The sequence below is a fragment of the Rousettus aegyptiacus genome, unplaced genomic scaffold (assembly GCF_014176215.1).
Source record: "Rousettus aegyptiacus isolate mRouAeg1 unplaced genomic scaffold, mRouAeg1.p scaffold_m13_p_1, whole genome shotgun sequence".
Taxonomy (NCBI): domain Eukaryota; kingdom Metazoa; phylum Chordata; class Mammalia; order Chiroptera; family Pteropodidae; genus Rousettus; species Rousettus aegyptiacus.
This window is the reverse complement of record NW_023416284.1, coordinates 126,527,193-126,550,540: the sequence shown is the minus strand read 5'-3', so window position 1 is coordinate 126,550,540 and position 23,348 is coordinate 126,527,193. Positions and strand designations below refer to the sequence as shown.

The following is a 23,348-nucleotide window of genomic DNA, read 5'->3' as shown; positions in this document are numbered from 1 at the left end:
TGTTGTTTTTCTACTTACCCACCTCGTCTCAGCCCCATAGCAATTAATGGAGAGTTGAAAACTAGCATGTATAGCAGGTCCTCAAATAACATTGTTTTATTTATATAACATTGATGAGACTGTAGAAACTTAACTCTTGTTCATATCAATTCATCTATTGTAAAACTGGTTTTATTATATGTTGTTCCATCACAGTTTCAAGAACCCATTGTTAACATTAAGTGAGGACTTAAACTAACCAAATACTTAGCAAATGAAAAAACAAAAAAGTATCAAATGGTTAAATACATACCTTGGTCCTGTTGCTGGTTTTGTTCTGCTTTCTTTCATTCCATACAAATGCAATGGCAGCCATAAAATGAACACCATGATTCATTGAAATGGGGCCTAGTAATTCAAGGATCTGCTGTCTCAAGTTCTAAAACAATTTAAATAAATGGCAAGTGAATTAAAAAGCATTAATAAACTATGGTTTTAATTTTTAGTTTTTTAGTTTTCTTTGAAATAATATATAGTACTTTTACGCTTTACTATCTAAATAACAGTAAACTTTAATCATGTTAAGAGATGCAACCATGGTCATTAGAATTCCAAAAGGACAAAAAAAAAAAAAAAAGCCTATGAAATGACAATAACCAATCAGCCAATGCAAGAGTCTAATCAGTGTGATAATAGAAAAATACAATATAGTTGACCCTTGAACAATGACGGTTTGAACTGCAAGGGTCCAATTATACGCAGACTTTTTCCAATGAATACCTGTACAGTTTTCCAACTATGGTTGGGAGTCTATGGATGTGGAGACTGACTCATGCATTGATCTATACTATTTTAACACAGGGAATTTGAATATCCTCAGATTTTGATATTAACAGGGGGTCCTGGAACTAAACCCCTATGGATACTGAAAAACATCTTAAGTTTTGGGAAAGTCAAAAGTTATATATGGATTTTCAATTGCACAGACCATCAGCACCCCAACTCTTGCCTTGTTCAAGGATCAACTGTATATGAAATTCAATTACATTCTATATAGATTTTAATAAAAGGGCTCGAGAGATTTTACATCCAATTCCAGATGTGTTCCTGTGACTCACAAATCTAGGAAGTCAGGTCAAGGGAAGCCAATTTGACAAGTGACATAGCATAACACACTTTTAAACATTAATAAGATTTTCTTCTAAAGTAAAAAATTTGGAAAATAGAGTGAAAATTTGAGTATAGAGAAATTTTTTTACAAATACTCATTAATTCCAACATTGAGATAATCACTATTAACACTTGAAATTTTTTTATTCCTTTTTCTCCAGAGAAATTTATTTTATATAATTGGAAACATAATATTTGTTTAATTATGTACCATCTCTGTTTCACTAAACTTAAGTTTTTTCCAACCACTAAGAATTCTTCAAATCCATGATTTTAGCGGCTACATACTGTAGCACTGAAAGGATAATTGATTTAACCATTTCATTATTTATTGTCTAAGATCTCTCTTTGCCATTAAATAAGGCTATAATAAACATCTTATAAATATATCTTTGCATAATTTTGATTACCTTAGAAATTACTAGGTCAAAAACTATGAAACTTTTAAAGCTCTTTGCACATATTGCTAAATTGTTTTCCAGGAGGGTTTGCATATAAAATGTCAACTTAAAATGTCCTTTAAAATAAAGGAAGTTGCAACATGTATGAATAAACCTCAAAGACATTATGCAACATGAAAGAAGCTAGATACAAAAAAAAAAAAAAATGTATGATTCCATTTATATGAAGTGCTCTGAAAACAGATTAATGGTTGACTGGGATAAGGAATGGGGACAAGGAGTGACTGTAAATGGATATGAGCAATCTTTGCAGTGGTAATAAGGCATGTTCAAAAATTAAACTGTTGTGATAGTTTCACTACTCTGTAAGTTCTTAAAACCATCATTGTATTCTATATACTGTAAACAGGTAAATTTTATGATATGTCACATCTCAATTAAAGTTAAAAATTATTTGATAATTAATTATTCACAAATTCTGAACACAATCTTTGGGAAAGTACTGGTATAGACTCTTGAACTCCGGGGGAATTGTGAATTATCTAACCTTTGTGGCTCCAAGATTAATAGTGGTAACAGATGCAGATGCAGCAACAATCATCTTCTCCGAAGAATCAGCCTGCTGCAGTATGCTCCAAAGCAGTGTCACAGAGGACATGATCATATGAAGGATTGAGAGGATTCCACTGCGGGCTTCAAACAAGTGTTTTTGGTCCACATTGACCAAAAGCTATTAAAGTTGGGGGAAAAAACATATCACTTACTGAGCTTTACAAATGGGGCCTCATTAAATCTCAGTCTTTGAAAAAAAAGTCATGTATTTGTACAATCTTACTTGGTGATACTGTGTAGTAGGATCCAACAAACAGTAATGGATAATGGTTGTGATCCCTTCTAAAAGCATAAGAATCATATCCGGTGGAATAATTGATGCCATCCACAAAGGCCTGAAATAAAATGCATTCATTTGAATACAAGTTCTGAGAAAGAAAAGTTCATATTTTATAGCTCTTACCAATAGTGAATGTCCAGTATATGCTATGTACACTGTAAGTGCTCAATAAATATTACACAAATAAATGACTAAAAAAATAAATTAGGGGCTTTTATATCCTTATCTATAAAATAAGTGCGTCACATTAAACGTGCTAACGTTCTTTTTGGTTAAAAAATTCTATATAAACAACTATAGCCAGTAAATCTCTAGCAACTGTGTAATGGCAGGCATACTAAATAATATTAAAATATTATTAAAATATTAAATAATATAGGCAATTTTCTTATATTTTCCATATAGTAGTTGAGATAATACAGGAAATAAACCAGAACTAGTCTACTAAACACATGGGTGATTCTTGACAGACTAATTTTAAACATGGCCTGGGAATATGGATGAAATTCTCCTCCAAAACAAGAAATAAAATCAGATGGGAAAATATTTGCAATTTTAATTTTAATGTGAAATCAATTTGTACTTATATATCAGATAAGACTAGAGAAACACTTTGCTGAGCTTTCTATTACTTTTTCCAGCTTAATCAAGAACAACATAATTAATTTCAGCTCTTAGGAGAAAAAAGGTCTAAATATTCCTTCTTTTTTCTAATCTTGATTCTTTCATTACTAACCCTCAAGCTGAATTTTCTTCCTCATGAAACTAACCTATTTGTAAACTACTAATACTAATTTATTTACTCAAATTGTGACTGACTTTATGGATGTCTAAGCAGTCATGTATGTGAAAAAAGTCAATGATAAAGTTAAAATGATAACAAAGTTAAAAATCAGTCCTTACCTACTATCGGATAATCCTATTTCATATTTGTACTGCTGAATTAGGTTATCTAAATTTCTGCAAAGTTGTAGTGTCACAGAAACAACCACTCTCTGTAGCACTTTTCCCATGTAAGGCAGAGTAGATGTGATTAAACCAATCCATTGTGGATGCATCTTACAAGCACAGTGTTGATGTAAAGCCCGTATCACTGCACAGAGGAACATGCCTTGACATGTGATTGGCTGAGCATGCAAATACTGAAGAGAAGTCATGGGCTGATGGGGACTTATGTGCTCCAGATCAGATACAACAAAATCAAAACCTGTTTCATTCTCTTCAGGGATAGTCATTACCCGGTGTTCTAGAACAATGAGTCTCTGAAGAACTTTAAGAAGTTGTGACTGGAGTGTGCTGCCATTGTCAAATTCATCTTCTGAGAAGTTGATAAGGCTGTCCTCTGAGAAACCTTCTTCAACAGCAAACATGTTTTTACCTGACATTTTTTCACTATGCCATTTCTGTGCACTAAAGATAGATGACAGCAGACAGTGAAGAATTACTTTCTGAACTTTGCACTTAGATAACATATCAGAGATAAAACTAGGGAAGCCCTTGGCTGAGCTTTCTATTACTTTTGCTAGCTCACTAAAGAGAAGTGTCAAAATTTCTATGCTCATCATCTGCATGTTTCGATTGCCTATTAAATCTTGTGCAGTGACCTTGACATGAGTTGGGTAATGGCTACGCATGTAATATAAGCAGAGGGAAATAAGAATTTCTATGTACATAGAACTCCGGAAGTTATGATTTGAGTCCACTGGAATGTGACTATAAAAGTCTTTGCCCATAACAGAAATCCGATGTCTGGCCAAGAGATTCTGAAGCAGAGACAACTGAGGGGTATACACATTATTTACACTAGTGGTTGAAATGGCATTTACAAAAGCAGTAGGGTTAGTTTTCAAGATGGCTTTGATGGCAGAAAAAGCATAAAGAGTTCTTGATGAATCATACAACTGGAGATACAGAAGCACATGTTGATAGAGAGGGTGGATGTTGAAATTCGGAGATTTCCGTGATCCTGGAGAACCCATGTCACTCTCAATTTCAGAAATTTCTCCCTCTCCACAACTATACCAGTTCTCTAAATCCAGACCATCACTAAAGAATACATTGGTTTGTTTAAGTTTTTCATTTGAAGTCTTTTTCTTGTCATCATCCTTTTTTCTGGCAAGTTTTACTTTAGGTTTTGCTCCTGGTTGTTTACCTGACTCCTTAACAATTGTTTCTTTCTCTGACACCTTTTCTGATAACTTTTCTTTGAAGCTGAACTGAATACTACTGTGACTCCTCTGTCTAGATTTGGTTTCCATGGAAGCAACAGAAGGGTCATGAAGAGTCTGTGCAGTTCCTGAAATACAAGGTGAGGAGCTATTTCTAGAGATTCCATTTGCCACACACTCATGGCTTTCCTCTGCAGACACAGGCAGAAACGGAGAACTTTCATTGCTCAGAAAAGTACTCTGACTCTGCTGAGTGGACTGATCTTTAATCTCCTTGCCTGGATCTATATCACTGTGCTTTGGGGGCAGAGCTTCAATTTCTAACTGAGATGTAACTGATGCCGATTCTGCTTCGAGTCCACTTACAACTTTACATATCAGGTCAAACACCACCTGCTGAACATCATCATCTGGGAAGCTTGTATTTGGCATTTGAGAATCCTCTTGGGTATTCACATTTTCAGGATCAACTTCGTAACTCAAGTTGTCCCCAGCAGAGGACTGTGAACATCCAGAGTCAGAACTCTGAAGTATTTCTATCTGTTGGTCTGGAAGATCAAAATCAGATACAACCATTGGAATTGTCTCACTGCTGGTACTTAGAAGGGAAAGTCTGTCACTCAATGGATTAACAGTGAGACTGAAGTTTTCTATTTCGTCCATGGTAAGTGGCTTTTCACCATTTCCTTTAGATGCAACAAGTTGTACTTGGCTTACTGGCATATAAAAAAAAATAGTAAAGACGAAAAAATATAAAATATGTTAAATGAAATATAGACTGAACGCAAGATTTTTAATCATTGGTCTCAAAACCAACTTATATTTACCTATTAAAATCATATTTTATTACTATATAAACTTTTAAGTTAGAATATTACATAGATGACTATTAACTAAAGTTTATTTAATAAAGACAATTCAATAAGAGGCCTGTTATTCAGTTGAATTAAACAGAACAGTACATTTAACGTAGAAAAAAAAAAAAGAAAAACTTGCCCTTATACCCAAATAAGATATGCTTTTTACTGCAGTTCAAAATTTGTTTTTTTTTTCCTCCCTGTGTGATACTTCTTTTTACTTATGCTGGTTCTTAGAATTTAAATAGTTTTGTATAATGTATATATAGGTAAGTACATGACCTCCTTGATTTTAATAAAATGCAACAAACGTTTAAGAATTATCTGAAGAAGGCCCTAAACCAGCAGACAATGAGGATGAGAGAAAGCACATCACTGTTCCCTCTAAAGAGTTTAAAACTAGCAGGGGATCATGAACACATTTATCGATTTCTATATTTTGGGGGGACATCCTCCACTGATGGCATTCTTTTAGAAAGAGTGAAAGTCTTAGTTCCATACAAGTGATACTAACTAAATGCTGTCAAATTCATTGAAAGCATCATGATACCATGAGGTCTGAGAATGATTTCAGAGGAGAGGTGAAAATTCAGCAGATAGGCAGGAATTGTGGCAGATAAAATAACACAAAGAAGTTCTGATAATAAGCAGAGTAGAACATGTTCTTAGAAAATTCAGGGGAAGCAGGTAGAAAAGAAGCTAGAGAAAGAAACCAAATCTCTGTAAAAACACACTAAAGATGAAGTGGGAGTGTAACGATTTAGTTCCAGCTTACATCATTTAACAGCTGTGGACCTTTGAGAAAGCACAGCCTTCTAAAAATCAACCCCCTGCTTGGTAAAATTACCTTTTTTTACTGATCTCACAGGATTCTTTATTAAGAGATACAAAGGAGATATTTGAGAGACTTTTGTCCCTGAAGTATAATAAATTAATTTAATATAAGGGGCCATTATCACTGAATTTGGACTTCATAGTAATACAGTATTTATCAAACACTTATAACATGCCAGTCACTTCACTGAACACATCACAAACATAACTTGAAAAGTGGGTTATTATTCCCATTTTACAGATGAGGGAAATGACTCATGAAATATAAATATGCATTATAAGCTTACTATAAATTCTTAGTCAACTATCTATAGAGCATTGCAAGACCAGGATTGGTAAATAAAACTTAAAGATATTTCGATCAAAATTAAAGAATATCTCTGACCAGAGTTGTGCTGATTCCTCCTCTGAAAGAGTCAGCTGATAAGACAGATTCAAATCCTCTAAGATGGTCATTGATGAAGTACATTCTGACATGGCTCACATAAGCATTGCTAGTGCATGCAAAAGGGAGAAAATAAGTCCATGGAGAAAACCTCACATTCAATTATCTTGCCAATCACTGTTTTGTTCACCTCTCACTTCATTTTAATAACTTAATTCTAAATAAAGTTGTTCTACTTTCATGTGATATTCACCATTGCTGCATGCAAAATTTTGCATGAAATGCTGCTTGTCATTCTCTTCTCCAGGATAACAAGAAGCTTTATTCCAATAACGTTCTGCTTGTACACGCTGCACTGAAACCCTCTGAGTTTTTGGATGAAGTAGGAGCAATAGCAATGGTTCCAAAACTCTTGCGATATCATGTCTTTGTAGGACTTGGTTCAGCCAAGCTTGTCCCACAGAGCTGGTAGACCCATCGAGACTGTTAAGGCTATCCAGCATGATAAACAGTGACCTACAATAAAAACAAATAATTAAAGAACAACTACTTGTAACACACTCATTTTTCTAAAATTAACGTAAATTGTGTTTATTTTGAATTAACTATTTTAAACTAACCATACTTCAGGATAATTTTTGACCACAGCATTTTAATAATCCCGATAATCTCGGTAGATAGAATAAAAAAGGAGAAAATAGGCTTTTCTCTTTTTGTATGTACTGTGTTTTTTGAAATTTCACAAGCATACATTATTCTTAGAAGATAAATACTAAAGAATAGAAAAAAACTTAAAAAATTAGTCTTGTTTTAGCAACATATTCTGTTCATATCACCAAATACTAACCCCTCTGCAATATAAGTCAATACTACCTCTATACTGGTCCATGCTGCTCTGCTCTCATTCTCTTTATGAATCAAAACTATGTGCTTAATTCAAGGAAAGACTTTCTGTGAAACGTATGAAAGTGTGGTTTGAAATCAGAAAACCCAAGATTCAAATCTGGGCCATATACTTTATCTCATGCGTAGTCTTGGGCAAGTCACTTAATTTCTCTGGGCCTTCACTGCCTCACTTGTACAATGAGAAAAGGTGGTCGTCAAATTAGAGCTGGTATTTGTAAAGTGCCTAGGGCCTAATTCTTATAGGGGTTCAACAGCAGATTATTTCAAGATGGTGAAGCTGCTTAAAAATCACCAGCTGAAATAACCAGTAGAGCACATATCTGATCCTGAGCTGAGCTTTAAGCACAATTAGATTTGTGGCCACCTCTATAAAACCTGCTGATTGAGGCTGCTATCTTATGTCAATGTATGAATTTACCTATATGTGGAACTCCTTGGAAGTTAATGTAAATCTCAAACAAGTCATCAAAGTAGCCTAGATAAATAGCAAAACCACTCTCAGACAGCTACAGGCTCTCTGAATCCTTGGAAGACATTTATCAATATTTTAGCTTTAGATTTTACTAAGTCCAATTCAGGCAGAAGATTGACAACAATTGCTAGAGAAACATTTATACAGTCTGTTTATATGCAATTTCAGTGAATGTGAATAGATTCAAGAGGCTGTATCCATTGCTGTAACCTTGACACCTAGAATGGCATCTGCCACATTGTAGGGACTTGATAATTGTCCAATGAAAGGAAGGGGCCCTGGGTTCTACAAATCTAGAAAAGGAAAAGGGAAAATCTGGCAGATAAATAAAATCTGGTGCCTAAATAAAAATGCCATACATTTTAATATAGCTTAGATTAACAATTTATAAATTCCATTTATAAAATCTATAAATTGCTATTGCCTACCCCTGCCAAACTAATCAAAAGATTCAAGAAAAGAGACATTAAGGTATCTGACTATAAAATCTGAATATAGAAAGTAACCAACCTGTCAAAAGAACGTGCAAAAGATGAAGACTTATTTATATGGAGGTCCCTTGTTAGATGCCAAAGAACTGCAAACTTTGCATGTGCTTCCATCCTTATTTTCTGAGGAGGAATATGGGAGATTAAATTATTTTGTCCTTTAAAGATATTAAGTGATTTCGGCAAAATCAAAGTAACTATTTCATAGAGACTATTACATTCAATGTTTCCGATACACCAAAACACACTGCAATAAACTTTTTTTTTTTTTAGGAAGTAGAAACCTAGAAAATAATATATACAAAACATTAAACCTAAAGAATCATCTCACACTGCCTCATAAATAATTATTATTTAGTTTAGACTAGGTAATCAGTTTACTAGATTATACTGTATAATATGTGATGGAAAGAGCTAATAATGTGCATGTCATTATGATCATATGTTGAGTATAGAAAGCACTTATCTCCTCATTTTAATACAAATACTTGGTAGTCAAAGTTGATTTTATTGTTCTATATAATTTATTTTGCTCCCAGAAATTATATATTAATTCCAAATGACCTTATCATCACTTATAAAGCTGGTTTATTAAAAAAATGAACACTTAAATCATTTCTACACAAAAAATATTATGCCACTTCTGGGGTTCTTTGGAAAAGGGTCAGTGTTAAGAAAATAATGTAAAAATAAATTATTTTGAAAGACTAGCATTTGGTAATAGATAATGAACATGTATTAACATAAATCAAGTAGAAATTGTGATATTATAAAAATGTTTATAGTCTTTCTCTAGCACTTGTAGTATCCTTCAAGTAAAACCTGCCCCAAATCAGGGGTTGCGACTGTCTAAATTGCTTGTGATAGGTCAGAGAAGTGCTTGCTTTTTCTGTGGGCCTAATAAATGCTTTTCCTATGAAGCCTGTGTTTGTACATCAACTAATACAAACATGTAAAAATAAAAGTAAGCAATAACAGGTATTTTAACTTTTTTCATGGATAGAGAGTGTCTTTATTAAGAACTTAATGTTTCTTTACAAGTGAAATGTTACACAAGAAAACAGGGATATAATCTATCCTAAATTTATACTTAATTTAATAAAAATTGTTAAATTAAAATATAAGAACTTTATTTAAAATTTTATTTCTAAACAGTTTTGAAAGAATGTGTTAAAGCTGGAATAGAATTTTAACATTTTCCTGGGAATAAACTTTTCATTCTTCTCATTTACTCCCTCATTTCCCACTTCGCCACTCTGCCAAATGTTTCACTTACTGAACAAAGAGCCTTTTTGAATATGATCCACTCAAATTCACTTGTGCGAAGTTTACTTTTAAATTAGGGCAATCTACTTCTAAAAGCTACTCAATAAAATCTTTAATTTATATTTTAGAGCAGGTGCGGGAAGACCACAAACTTCAACATGTTACCCTGAAGAAGTCAATCAGAATGACTGTTCCGGCTTCCTCTCGGGCTCATTTATAGCTCAGACACCTTTACTCTAACTGACTTATGTATCACTTCTTGTACATTAAAATACAAAATCCTTATTTTGTATATTTAATATAATGAAAATAATATAATCTCACATATTAGCATTCCATAGCTCATAAATATATAACAACATATTAATTTGTTTCCCATATATTGATGTATCCTTCGGTTCCATAATTGAGGCCACTGATTCCTCTTTAAACGACCTAAGAATTTGGACCAGCAACTTTAAACATTACTACCCATAACTGGTGTCCTGAACCAAGAAATAAACCCAGTATTTGATTTTGGATTACCTGATTTTTCATATTACTGATGCGTTTGTAAGGAACTTTCCTCTGAAAAGAACACATTTATTTTAAAGATATTAAGATCACTCTGAATGCAACTAATATTTCTTATTCAGATACTAGCTGTGGTAATTCTCATAGTTTCTTTAATTTGCATTTTGGTTTAATAGGAGTGGGGAATGGACACAGGATAAGAATAGCAGGATTTACCTTATCTTTATGGGTTAACTGCTGACTTATAACATCTTCACAGATGCTAGAAGATGGAACCAAGTTATGTAATTGATAAAACAATTCCACACTCTTTTGGTGGTGCTGAGGTGTCCTATCTCCTAGCTGGTCCCACAATGTTAAAGCTACACGCTATAGAAAAAGATATAAAAGTGACAGTGTTACAAAACCATAAATAAAAACTTATTAGCAAACATTTCCTTTTGGTACAATCTGACTGCCACTGCTAGAAGGTCTTTAATACTCATCATGCCACTGGGATGAGATTTAAAAGTATACCTTTCCATCTGACCATTTTGGTCATCTAGGCCCTTAGAATCTTTTATGATAGTCCTGGAATAGTATTAATTTTAGACATTAGACATGTAAGCACTTTCTGCAGGGCTAAAATAAGTCTCCACTTCACTATTTTAATAACATCTAGTAAAGTCATTAACTAGAATATATTATCCTTAAGAGGACATAATTCCCACATTTAATACATTAAGATTTATAGTTATATATTGCAAAGTAAAATATAATTCATAGTTCAACTGTCCAAACTACTTAAGCCATATAAAATAGGTCATATGTATCTCAGCTTCATGTGTTAACATAGCACTTAATGACCTATGACAGCATTAATAAAAGCGCAATAGTCTTCAGGGTTTACCACCATATCAACTCTAATCTAGCAGAAGGAACTATCTGGAGGGGCACAATGACTTGAAATCAGAATTAAAAATTTTTTATTTTTTACGTATAAAAAAATCTACCTACTTAAGATGTAATACAATCCGAATATACTTGATGTTCTTTCCACATAAAGAATATTATCTATACTATTTTGATAGAAATCAAAGACCATGCTTTATTTTTTTTTTTTATAAATGTCATTATATATCACAGATGATAATCAGACAATATACAGTCAGAAAAATTCTTCCTGTGAGTTTTGGAGTGCTGAAGTTGTAAAAAGCTAAAGTGCCATAACCACTTCATCTGGAAATAAGTTTTGCCATGTAAGTGCGCTTTTCTTTTCTTTCTTAGCTGAAATTATTTCCTCCGTGGCTTTAGTGCCTTAATACTCGTCTTCTCTTTACCCCAATACTCCCTTCATCCATATCTTTTTTTCTCTACGCAAAACTGAGGACAAGATAAACAAAGCAGTACAAATTAAATGTGGTATCTTTTTCTCTACAGATTGTCATTAAGATGTTCAAGTAAGCCTGGTTATTGTCTTTAACATCTTTGCTATTTAAACTAGGTTAAGTATCATCTTAATTATATATGAATTTCTTAAAATTTACCTTGAAAAATTCAGTCTTCTCAGCTATGTACCTCAAATTACCCGGAGTGAGGGGAGGTCTAATAACCACAGCTACTCTTCCCTGGTTTGGACTTAAGGGCTGTGCAGGTTCCACGCTGTTGATGTTTTCCCCAGTGACCATGGCCACAGACTGAGTCAATCCCACCAGGTCCATGACAAGTGAAATAGCAACACTCTGCACACTGAAATCACTTGCTTGGCTACAAGCGTTCATCAGGGTCTGGAGCCACAGGGGAGGCTGTACATGCTCCCAGTCTGAAATAAAAGACAGAAGTGAACAGAGTTCATCACACTAAACCTCATACATACCTTATCATCCAAGTTAATTTAAAAAAACAAAGCACCTCTACTTAATACTTTTAAGCCTTGATCTGATAATAAACACATGGTTTCTCACCTAGACTGGAACTTTAAGCAAATAAAGCAGTAACAAAAATTTCATATATGTATTTTTATTATGCCAAGTTATTATACAATCTATTTTCCTATTCTGAAAGACAGTATATTAATTAAAGATTATGTAGTAATCGGTACACTATGTGGGGATATATAAAAATTTAAATAAACACATATAATACTAGTCGTAATAAAGAAACCCAGTGGATCTAAATATTACAATATTTTCCAGAGAAAAAATTTTCTTAGCTTCTACTCACTTGCAAACTTTGAGACATCAAAATCACAAAATTTCCAACATTATCGATCTCCACACAGTGACACTATTTCATTAATAAAAACCTATAAATTAATTTTAAAATGAACTGCCTAAAAAAAAATCCCAGTTTTAATGAGTGCTCCTTAAAAAAAAAAAAAAAAAAAGCTTACTATAGAAAATATTCAAATACAAATCAAACAGAAACTACCTTACCAGTTTCTGATTTTTCAGAATGCAGCTCTGAGGTATGGTTCCCCTCAGCAATGTAAACTGGGAAACTTGAGCACTCCAAGAAGAGCTGGCAGGCAGCAAGGAAGGCAGAGAGGTATTCTTTTGAAGTTTTTTGTTTACTTATGTTTCTCTCTTTTACATCTCCATGTGAATCTCTGTCCCATTTTGAAGTCTGTCCTTGCTCTAGGCTGAGCTCCCCATGATGTTCTGTAGCTAAAGCCTGAGAAAAAGAGTTACTCTGAATGATGTAGAGGTTGATAAGTCTGGTGAGAAACTGCTGGACATACTCCAAGCAGCACTGCATTGCTGTCTTTTGGGCTGTCTTCCCACTTTGAGGTGCTGTCCCCTGAGTGACTATAGAAGGGGGCTGGATGATGGTTTCTTCAGATCCCACAGTGGAGGCTGTTTCCGTCTCAGAAGATGTGCTACCAATTGGGTTAGTAGCTGCTCCCTGCCCCTCACTCAGTTCTCTGTCAATATCATCAGTTCGTTCGGCCTGATACTGTATAAACTCGGTGAATCCACTCTCTGATGACTGACTACTTGGGGGATTTTCTCCATCTTCAAAAACTTCAGTAGGATTTTCAGAAGAAACTGATGATACCTGATAGAGATTAAAAGAACAAAAGACTAAGTAGCTAAATGTATATATTAGGAATTAAAATTTACAAATGGTCACGTTTTGAGAGAAGTCAATTTTAGACCATTCACAATCTACATATTCAATTTAATCTTAAAATAGTTTTTACAATTGATTTATATATTTATGATAATAGGAAATATTGACATGGTTCTAATGAATATATTAACTAAAGTCATTTACTAAGTATTTTCCACTACATGCACAGTATAAAGTTAGGTTCTTGACAGCAAAATATATGTACAAATTTCTAGGATCCACATCTTTGCTTTCAAACAACTAATAATTTATGCAATCTACTTTATGAAAACACTTTCCTAATGTCTAAACTGCAATTTTCCTTATGTCTAAACAATACAAGGAATGAAATATGTAAAGTTAAAAAAATGACATTTTGAAAACTAGAAATAAACTCTAATAGGTCATCTGTACAGGACATGAGTGTAAAATTTCTGCCTGAAATGTGTAAAGCAGTATTTAAATGTTTGCTATTAATCTTACATTCTTTCAACAAAGTCGCTGAACCCACATTATGTGCCAGACACTGTATTAGGTACTAGGAATAAAAGGAAGAGTTTATAATCTATAGGACAAGGTAAGAAAGAACCTGTAAACAAAAAATAAAGCAACTACTGAAGTAGAGCTGAAATAGATTAGCTGTTCCCTCCCTATAAATGGACAAGTATAATCATCAAACATATTTTCTGGCTTATATAAACAAAAATCATACATATGAATTCTTTGGGTGACTGTGCCAGAGCATAATTTGAATTTGAATAAGATCACTAAAGATATACACTAAATGATCTGCTGCCACAAAGCTAGGCCTTACCCAATGTTCCTTGCTTCAGTGAGTCACATCACCATTCATCAAACCAGGGAGACAGAAACCTAAAGGTGATTCTTGGTACCTTCTCTACTTCTCCTCCACACTTCCTCTAAATCCACATCGGCATGGTGGTTAAGGGTGCTGGCCATGACTCAGCTAAGGCTCTCAACTCACTAGATTGGCAAGTTACTTAACCTCCTAATCTGTGTAACTGAGGTGACAGTAATTCCTACATTTTACAGCTGCTACAAGGATTACGACAGACAGGATATATAAAGTACATAATAAATGACACTTAGCAAACATTTAATAAATGTTAATGATCACCCTTACCAACCCATAACAATGTCTTACTGAATTTTTTCTCCTAAATACAAGGCTAATCCATCTATTTGTCTTACCCTACCATCTTGTTAGCATGTTACCACCACCTCTTACCTACTGCAGGTCTCCTCATATCGAATTTTGCTTCTCAGACCCATACCCTACACTGTAGCCAGAGTAATTTTTCTAATACACAAATCTGATTATATCACTTGCCTTTTTCCCTTGTATGTGCTCCCACTACTAAGAGAAAGAGTAAAAGCCTTAGTATAGTGAAAGTCTCTGTAAGACCTGTCTCCTGCCTGCCTCAAGAGCTACATCTCCCTGCCTGCACTGTGCTCCTATCTGCCTCAGAGTCTTTGTGAATGTTCTTTCCTCTGTCAAGAGCTCTCTTCTTTCTGCTCCCAATTCTTCTAGGGTTTCACTCAAATAAACCTTTCTCAAGAAAGCATTTCTTGGCCTCAAATCTAGGTCAGATCACCCCATTTTCCACATTCATCCCACACTATATTTTCATTTATATGTTTATCATTATAATTAAATGTGCAATTATTTGTTTAAAGTCTGTCTCCTAGAAAGAAAGAGTTTAGAAAAGCAAAGGCTATGCCTAATTCATCTTTAGCACCTGACACAGCATGAGTGTTGAATGAAGAGAGGCTCTTTTCTCTATTTCAAAAGTAAAAAAAATGAAGCTCAGGGAAATTAAAAACAAACAAAACAAAAAACTTTGCCCAAGTTTATAGCAAATAAGTTTAGTAGTTAGAAGAGCTCAAATGAGGTGATTCTAAACTTCATGTTCTTTTCACAACATATTACTGTATCTGTTAACAGTATGAGAAATTTTCATATTATAATGCCAAAATCAGATGTGGCTGTTAGAATTGAACTGGTCAATTCTTTCCTTTGAAAATTAACAACCAACTAAAATCTTGTATTCATACATTTTTAGAAAGTATTAAATGATAAAATTGTCATTACATTATTACTATGAAGTTATTTCTGTATTAAACTTTTAAATATAAGAATCGTAAAATATTAGATAATATTACATTAATAGAATTCAACCTACGAATTTAGTTAAACTTGCATACATTTATAATATTTAGTTGTATGTTCCATATTACAAATAAAATAAAATATCTTTCTGAAAACAGAAAGGTTTTACATGTTTTGGACATTTGGGTATAGAGATTTAATACATTGATTTTACAGAAATGTACTAAGTGCATAGAGACAAAATTAGATTTATTTATTATTTTTTTATAAAACCAGTCCTTCGCTTATAGTTTCAAAAAAAAAAAACACAGAAAATAACCTCAGCTTTCAAATATGATTAATTTTCAGACATCTCAGTGAAGATAATATCATTTTGCTTCAGTAAAAAGTAGGAAAGAAGATATATGTCCTCGGAACATAGAAGAAAACCAGAGAGAGAGGGAAAAGCATACTCTAAGGTTAATGAACCACAGTATTTTTTTAAAAGTATACTATCTAATTGTATTTCATTTACTGTGAATCTATGTTCCTATCTACCTTACCTGGAACCATTGATAAGTGCCTCCAGATGTTTTCTACTCAGTAAATATTCACATATTTTAATGTTACTGAGAGAATGCTAAATTCTTTTTCCTACTCTCACCAATCTCATTCAAATAAAAAGCAAAGCTTCAAAAGCAATTAATATTATTGTAGTTTTAACTTTAAGAAGATCCTAGAAGCATAATTAAGAAAAAACAACACACAAAATGATTTTCCCAGCAACAGAATTGTATCATAGCATCACATATAAATAATAAGCAGGTAGGAAGGAAAGTGAGAGAAACTGGTTTTATTTATGTAGGATAATCCTGGGATACATTTAAATTGAGGATCAATAATGTTCATTTCATATATGAAGAGCAATATATTTAGAAGGACCAAGGAAAAAGTTTTAGGATTAATATTTGATGGAAATAGCTGTATGAGATTATGCTGATAATACATTTTGTGAGACAGAAAAACAATAAAAAAGCAACTGAAAAAAAAAAATAAGGGCAACTATACAAATCCTGGATTTTGGTAATGAACCTTCTATGCTAGAAATTTTTGAATCTTTGTTTTAACATAGTGCCACTGTGTTTAATTCCATTAAATGTTTACATTAATATTTGCTAAAAATATTTTAACAATACAAACCTGAAAGCTTTTAAATTACTGATTTTTCCATAGGTGTTTAAGTATGTTACTAATGCCAAGTTAAAATTATTATAATCCTCTTCAATGTCATAAAATATGCTTTAAGAATCTAGAAGATTGGGGAGAGTAAAAAGATTCTGGATTTTTAGAAGAGCATGTCAAAAATTTAGTGTGTGTGTGTGTGTGTGTGTGTGTGTATGAAAAGGACAAGTAAAGTTTAGATTATAAACCTGCTGTCCAATATAGTATTATTAGCCCATGTGGCTACTGAGCACTTGAAATGTGGTTGATCTGATAAACTATTTTTTTTTAATTTCAAATGTTTCTGTTAAAAATTTAGCATTTGAACAAAGATATGCTATAAGTGTAACATATACACTGGAATTTTGAAGAAAATACAAAAAGAATGTAAAATAGCTAATTTTTTTATATTACATCAATTTTATATTGATTATATGTTGAAATTATAATAAAGGGCTAAATAAAATATAATTAAAATCACTTTCACCTGTTTCTTTTTACTTTTTAAAAGTGGCTACCAGAAATTTTAAAATTACATATGCTGCTGACATATTTCTTTTGGAAAGTGCTGATATAAACAGTTAAGCTGCACTACAGCCAAAAGCCTACAAGATGGTCTACTGCTACAACATTTAGATCTAGACAAGATTCACTAATATTTAAATGGTTATATGTAAGTGGTTTTACTCAGAAACTGTTCTGCTTTGAAGAAATATAGTTAACCCTTGGGGTTGGGAAGATTTCAATGCCCCCACACAGCCAAAATCTAAGTATAACTTTTGACTCTCCTAAAACAGCCTGTTGACCAGAAACATTTCCAATCACAATCAATTTACTCATATTTTATTATATGTATTTTATACTGTGTTCTTACAATAAAGTAAGCTAGAGAAATGAAAAAAAGGAGCAAAAAATACATATGCAGTACTCTACTGTATTTATTTTTGCTGTAAGTATACATCGTCTGTCAGTACCTATACAATAACATCTACACAAAACATTGTAGATGTTATATATATGATTAATACTAGAGATCAAAAAAGATAATGCTGAAAAATAAATTCACAATTATTTACTGGTCTAATGATTCATGCACAGATAACAAAGCAGCGACAGTATCACTGCTTTATGGTTGCCTATTATAATCAATACGATTGCTTCATGATAGCCTAGCTTATATACTAAAGATTTTTTATAAAATTTTATGGCATTTAATGTTGTCATATTCATAATACAGATTTGGAAACACTAACTTCTTTGAAAAAAACACTTACCTGTGATGATTGGCTGATACAGATTCTTCAATTACGAGAGGCATATTGTACAGTAATGTAATTCTTTGAGAGCAAAGTTATAGAACAGTAAGAAAACTAACATCTTATTTTATATTAAATATAATTTATATTATGCCTACAGGATGAATACTTAGGCAATGACAACTTATCTCCATAATGATGACACATTATCTCCATAATGACACAAAAACATCTCACACAGTTTTTGCCATACAGTTATTAAATTTTTTACATGAAGACATACACATAAAGATAAATTAATAATTGTATGGCATGGTGATTAGTTAATATTCATAAGTGGAAGTGGATCATCATAAAGGTCTTCACCCTCATCACCTTCACATTGAGTAGGCTGAGGAGTTTGTCTTGCTGTCTTAGGGGTGGCAGAGGCAGAAGAGGTGAAGAACGTGGAAGGAGAGGCAGGACAGGCAGATACACTCAGTATAACTATATGAAAATAACATTGTAATTTCTCAGACTTCTTTAAAATGTTTCTTTCTTTAAAAATGTTTCTACATGGTACCAATCTCTCTTCCATCATTTGCTTTATTTAGTTTTAAGTGCCTGTATCAAAGGGTCCATGTCATAAGTCAAAAGTAGTCTTGAATACTTGGAACCCTTCTGCTAGATTTGTTTTCTGATACTGCTTCTTCTACATCTTCTTCCTAATTGCCTGACACCGCTTTGGAAGCACTCAAAAGCACTCATCTTCACCAAGACATCTTCTGTTAACTCCTCTAATGTGGTGTCTATTAGATCTTGAATTTCTCCAAGATCCTTATCTGGAAATCCTTCACCCCCTACCTTTTTGCCATATCCACAATCTCTTTCATAACTTCCCTGATTGGCTCTGTTGTAAATCCTGTGAAGTCATATACATTATCTGCACAGTTTTCTCCAGGAATGTACTGTTTGGGGCTTGATGGCTTTCATAGATGTTCCCATAATAATGACATCTTCAATGGTGTAATCCTTCCAGACTTTCATGATGTTCTCTTCATTGGGGTTTTCTTCCATAGCATTAACAATCTTCTCCATAGAGAACTGTGTGTAGTGAGCCTTGAAAGTCCTATGACCCCTGATCTGGAGGCTTGAATTAGAGAAGTTGTGTTTTGGGTCTAGTAGACCACTTCAAGGCCTTTAACTGACCTCGTGGGGTTCTGGGTGACCAGAGCCATTGTCCAACATCAAAAGAACTTTAAAAGTCAGTCCCAGACTACCTTTACCAGCAAAGTACTTTCTGACTCCAGGAACAAAGCATTGATGGAACCAATTCAAAAAAAGGGTTCGCAATGTCCAGGCCTTCTTGTTGTACAACCAAAAAAGACTGGCAGCTGGCATTTATCTTTTCCCTTCAAAGCTGAAAGGTTAGCAACTTTATGGATAAGGGCAGTCCTGATCATAAACCCGACCACATGTGCATAAACAGTAGAGCTAGCCTATCCCTTCCTGTCTTAAAGCCTGGTGCTCACATCTCTTCCTTAGTGATAGATGTCCTTTGTGGCATTTTTTCACCAGAATAGGACACTTTCATCTCCATTAAAAACCTGTTCAGGCAGATATCCTTTCTCCTTAAAACAATTTTCTTAATGGCATCTGGGAAATCATCTGCTGCCTCTTGGGTGGCAGAGCTGCTTGTCACCTTGGCATTTTAAAAAAACAAAGCTCTTTCTAAAATTATCAAACCATCCTTTGCTGGCATTAAATTCTCCAGCTTTAGATCCTTCACTTTCCTTTCATTTTAAGTTGTCACATATATTAGTCTATAGGTATGTTTTTCTTATAGCAAACTTATACCCACGTTAAAGCTGCATTTTCAGTATGAGATAAAAAAGTATTTCACAAAAGTGAATGGATTTTGCTTCTGCTGGCAAAGCTGTAGCAACTGCCTCACAGATTTCTTTATTGTTGTTGTTTAAACAATGGTCCTATGCTGGATTCATTTATCTTGACTGGCAACCACAGCTGCAGACCACAATATACAGTACATATCAAGCAATTCAACTTTTTCTTGTAATGTTATTTCTCTGCTTCTTGGGAGCACTTCCAGCATAACTAGTGGCATTTCATATGGATCTCGTGGTGTTATTCAAGGTTTATAGTACTGCACTAAAAACAATGAAAAATACACTAGAATCTTGAGATCATTTTTTACTGCAATATGCAATTTACTGGACAGAGAAATTGCTCATGTAGAGATGATTAGCATCATATGAAACTTTAATTGGATACTTGCAACACTTGAATTCACTTAAATAGCAATAAGAGTTGGCTATGAAACTATTACAGTAGTACAGTATTTACTATAGTTAATTTTATGCAGTTATGATTTAATACAGCATTAGTTTACATTTCTCTCCACTATGAATGGTGCCATGTACATGATCTGCAAGTGTGCTCATAGGTTTTGATAAATTTTAACCTTTTGTAATAAATTTGTGCATGTTTTATAGTAGTAAATGATAAAATAGACTATTATCTACATATATTTTATGCATTCATGATATCTTTTTCTTAATTTTTTCACTTCTAAGCTACATGGTTCATCTGTATTTTCAAATTGTCGTAATTCTCTCCAAATTTTGTATTTCTCGAAGAAAATCTGTGTATAAGTGGACCTATGCAGTTCAAATCCATGTTGTTCAAGGGTCTATACCATCTATAACAAAATGAATAGCTAACATTACCTTTTTTACTTCCCATTCTTTGACTGAGTTGTTCTGCCCATTTGGAAACTGCAAAACACCTCCAGTGCTGGCCGATAACAGTGGAGGTTGAACTTTGCTAAGAATCTTTGAGCAGAGTCTGAGCGAATCTGTGAGTTCAGGCAAGTGCAATGTCTGGAGATGGCTTGTCAGGGCAGAAACCATCCTGAGCAGCAACTGGGGCAAGTGTTCTGTCTGGATTTCAATATAAGTTTCCTGAAAACAGTGCAATGACAAAAGTTTAAACAATGTGTAACCTAAAAGTTATGTTATTTCATTTATATTTAATCTTTATTAAAAAAGTAATTTTACTCATCTGTAATATTTTATATGTATCATGGTCTTAATTAACATTGTACAGTCATTTTTTTGTTGACTTATATAAAATTTCTATTCCCAAATTCTCAATTTAAGTACTTCAAAGCATATATTATAAAATAATCCCAATTTTATTTGCTATATTACTGAAATTATAAGAGAAGTGAATATAATCATTTAAAAACAAAACAGGCTGAATATCATACCTGACAGAGCACCCTCATACTTCTAGCAGGCTTCAAAATGAGAAAGCAAAGAATTGAGGAGAGAAAAGGGGAAAAGATTTCCAACAGTCTTCATTTAATAGAAAGAATCGTCAATGAATATAAATGCAGCATTAGACCATTAAATACTAAACATTTAAGATTTCAGTAACATGCAATTATGAAGTATATTCCATGTATTATATAAGACATATATATGTATTATGTATGTGTATGTATATATGCCAGAGGATAAAACATTTGGAGAATTTTATGAAAAAAAGATATGCCAAAAGGAAAAAAATCAATATAATTTTAAAGATGAAATTTATTTGAAAATTTGTCTCTAACATGAAATATATGAACTATATTAGATTTCTTCAATATTTTTTACCAAGGTGATCTTACCAAAGAAACTATATCCAACAAAAAATCCACCAATAAGCAGAAATTGGTCAGTTGTAACTCAGATGACTCACTACTATCTCCAGGCCCAATCTGAAGTCGTACATGCAGTGTTCTCCTAAAAGGACAAAATTCACTTTATCAAGTATATTATCAGGTGAAATGAATACAGGTGACAACACCATCTTTTTAATGGGGCTCAAGTCAACATTGGACACACATAGTAATGTTCTTGTGATGAAATATATTCTCTTTCCCCAGGACACTACTGTACCTCCATGTGGAAAATCCCCAGGATTCCTAGATTTAACATCTCCTTATAACTGTATAGTTCCAAGTGTTATAGATGGACCTGACTTTTTGAGACTTACTTCCTATTTCTCCCACTACAGATATTATCTCCTAGTTAAAATGGATTATGTGCTGCTTGATTTCTAACCTCAGGGTCTTTGTTTAGAACAACTTGTTCTCCTAGATTGCCCCCCTCCCTCAACCTCATTCTCTCGTGTCCAGAATGCACCTGTTCGTCAGAGTTTGAGATCAAATGTTACCTCCTCCAGGAAGCCTCTTCTGATCCAAGTAGTAGAGACCATTACTCCAACATTCACACCAAACCATATTAATCTTATATGACCATACACTGCCCTACACTCTGAAGACACAAAGTTAGGAATATGGTACAATCCCTAACCAGCAAGAAATATAAGCATACAAATAAATAAATATAACAATGCGACAATACAGGAAAAGTTAATTCTGATGGGAGATTTGAGTGAATCAAGGAAGGCTACTGAAAGGTGGGTTACGTCTGTATGGGACTTTACCAGATGGGCAAGGGGGAAGAATATTTAAGAAACAGCAAAAGTGAAGGCTCGCAGCATGTAAGTTAATGTGTGTTCAGGGAATAGTTCAGGTTAGGTAAGGGAGGGTAAATGTGTGTGTTTGTGAATGTAGAAATAAAAGCCAGGCGGCAAAAGACACTCTTGATTCCTTGATATTTCTACATCTTAAACTCTCTACAAAGGCTTTTGTAACTTTTAATTCAATACTAGACATACACATATCCATGTCTTACTTGTTCCACTACTAAGTCTTTGAAGACAGAGACCACCTATGTGCCTAGCATAGTGCTCTCCAATTGAGTGCTCAATATCTGCTGAATAAACAAGCAACTTTATAAATCATTAAATATACCACACCGGCATTTATATTTTTAAAAGGTTTCTAATCCAAAGATCATACATACTATTTGACTATATGCTCCTGAGATTTGAGAGGTTAATCTGGTTCTGGGGATTCGGGCTAGAATCCAGACAGAGATTCTACTCAGGTTCACTAGTATTCTTGGGTTTTCAGAGAATTAAGATTTATGTCCTAAGGTGTGGAGGGCTTATATCACTCATCAGTGACAATATGGCTGGTTCTACTGCTTTAAAAACACAAGTGTGACACCAAGAAATTTTTTTGTTATTAAAAGTGGGAATCATTTTGGGAATGTGTGCTGAGACAGTAGCACAAATTTGCTATTTTCTCTGCTGGTGACTGAATTACTCATCTCTAAACTCCTTTTCAATTCTAAGATTATGTGATCAATAATTCTATATTCTAGAGTGACAGAGTAGAGCTAGATCATGGTTGTTAGATAATAGTCAGTAGTAGTAGTAGAATGT

General features: G+C 33.5%; 1 protein-coding gene across 7 annotated transcripts in view; it reads right to left on the bottom strand.

The window, feature by feature from the left end:
* DOP1A (DOP1 leucine zipper like protein A) overlaps nucleotides 1–23,348 on the bottom strand; it is an 85,731-nt gene that overhangs the window by 24,357 nt on the left and 38,026 nt on the right. For all 7 annotated transcript variants that reach the window (XM_016118633.2, XM_036219750.1, XM_016118638.2 and 4 more), the window contains exons 12-22: nucleotides 21,682–21,796; nucleotides 20,735–20,968; nucleotides 12,746–13,367; nucleotides 11,858–12,132; nucleotides 10,548–10,700; nucleotides 8,575–8,675; nucleotides 6,940–7,202; nucleotides 3,346–5,326; nucleotides 2,386–2,497; nucleotides 2,098–2,280; nucleotides 293–418 (exon numbers count right to left, since the gene is read on the bottom strand). In XM_016118633.2, the coding sequence (XP_015974119.2) occupies nucleotides 293–418; nucleotides 2,098–2,280; nucleotides 2,386–2,497; nucleotides 3,346–5,326; nucleotides 6,940–7,202; nucleotides 8,575–8,675; nucleotides 10,548–10,700; nucleotides 11,858–12,132; nucleotides 12,746–13,367; nucleotides 20,735–20,968; nucleotides 21,682–21,796 (4,165 nt within the window). The remainder of the gene's footprint in view (nucleotides 1–292; nucleotides 419–2,097; nucleotides 2,281–2,385; nucleotides 2,498–3,345; nucleotides 5,327–6,939; nucleotides 7,203–8,574; nucleotides 8,676–10,547; nucleotides 10,701–11,857; nucleotides 12,133–12,745; nucleotides 13,368–20,734; nucleotides 20,969–21,681; nucleotides 21,797–23,348) is intronic.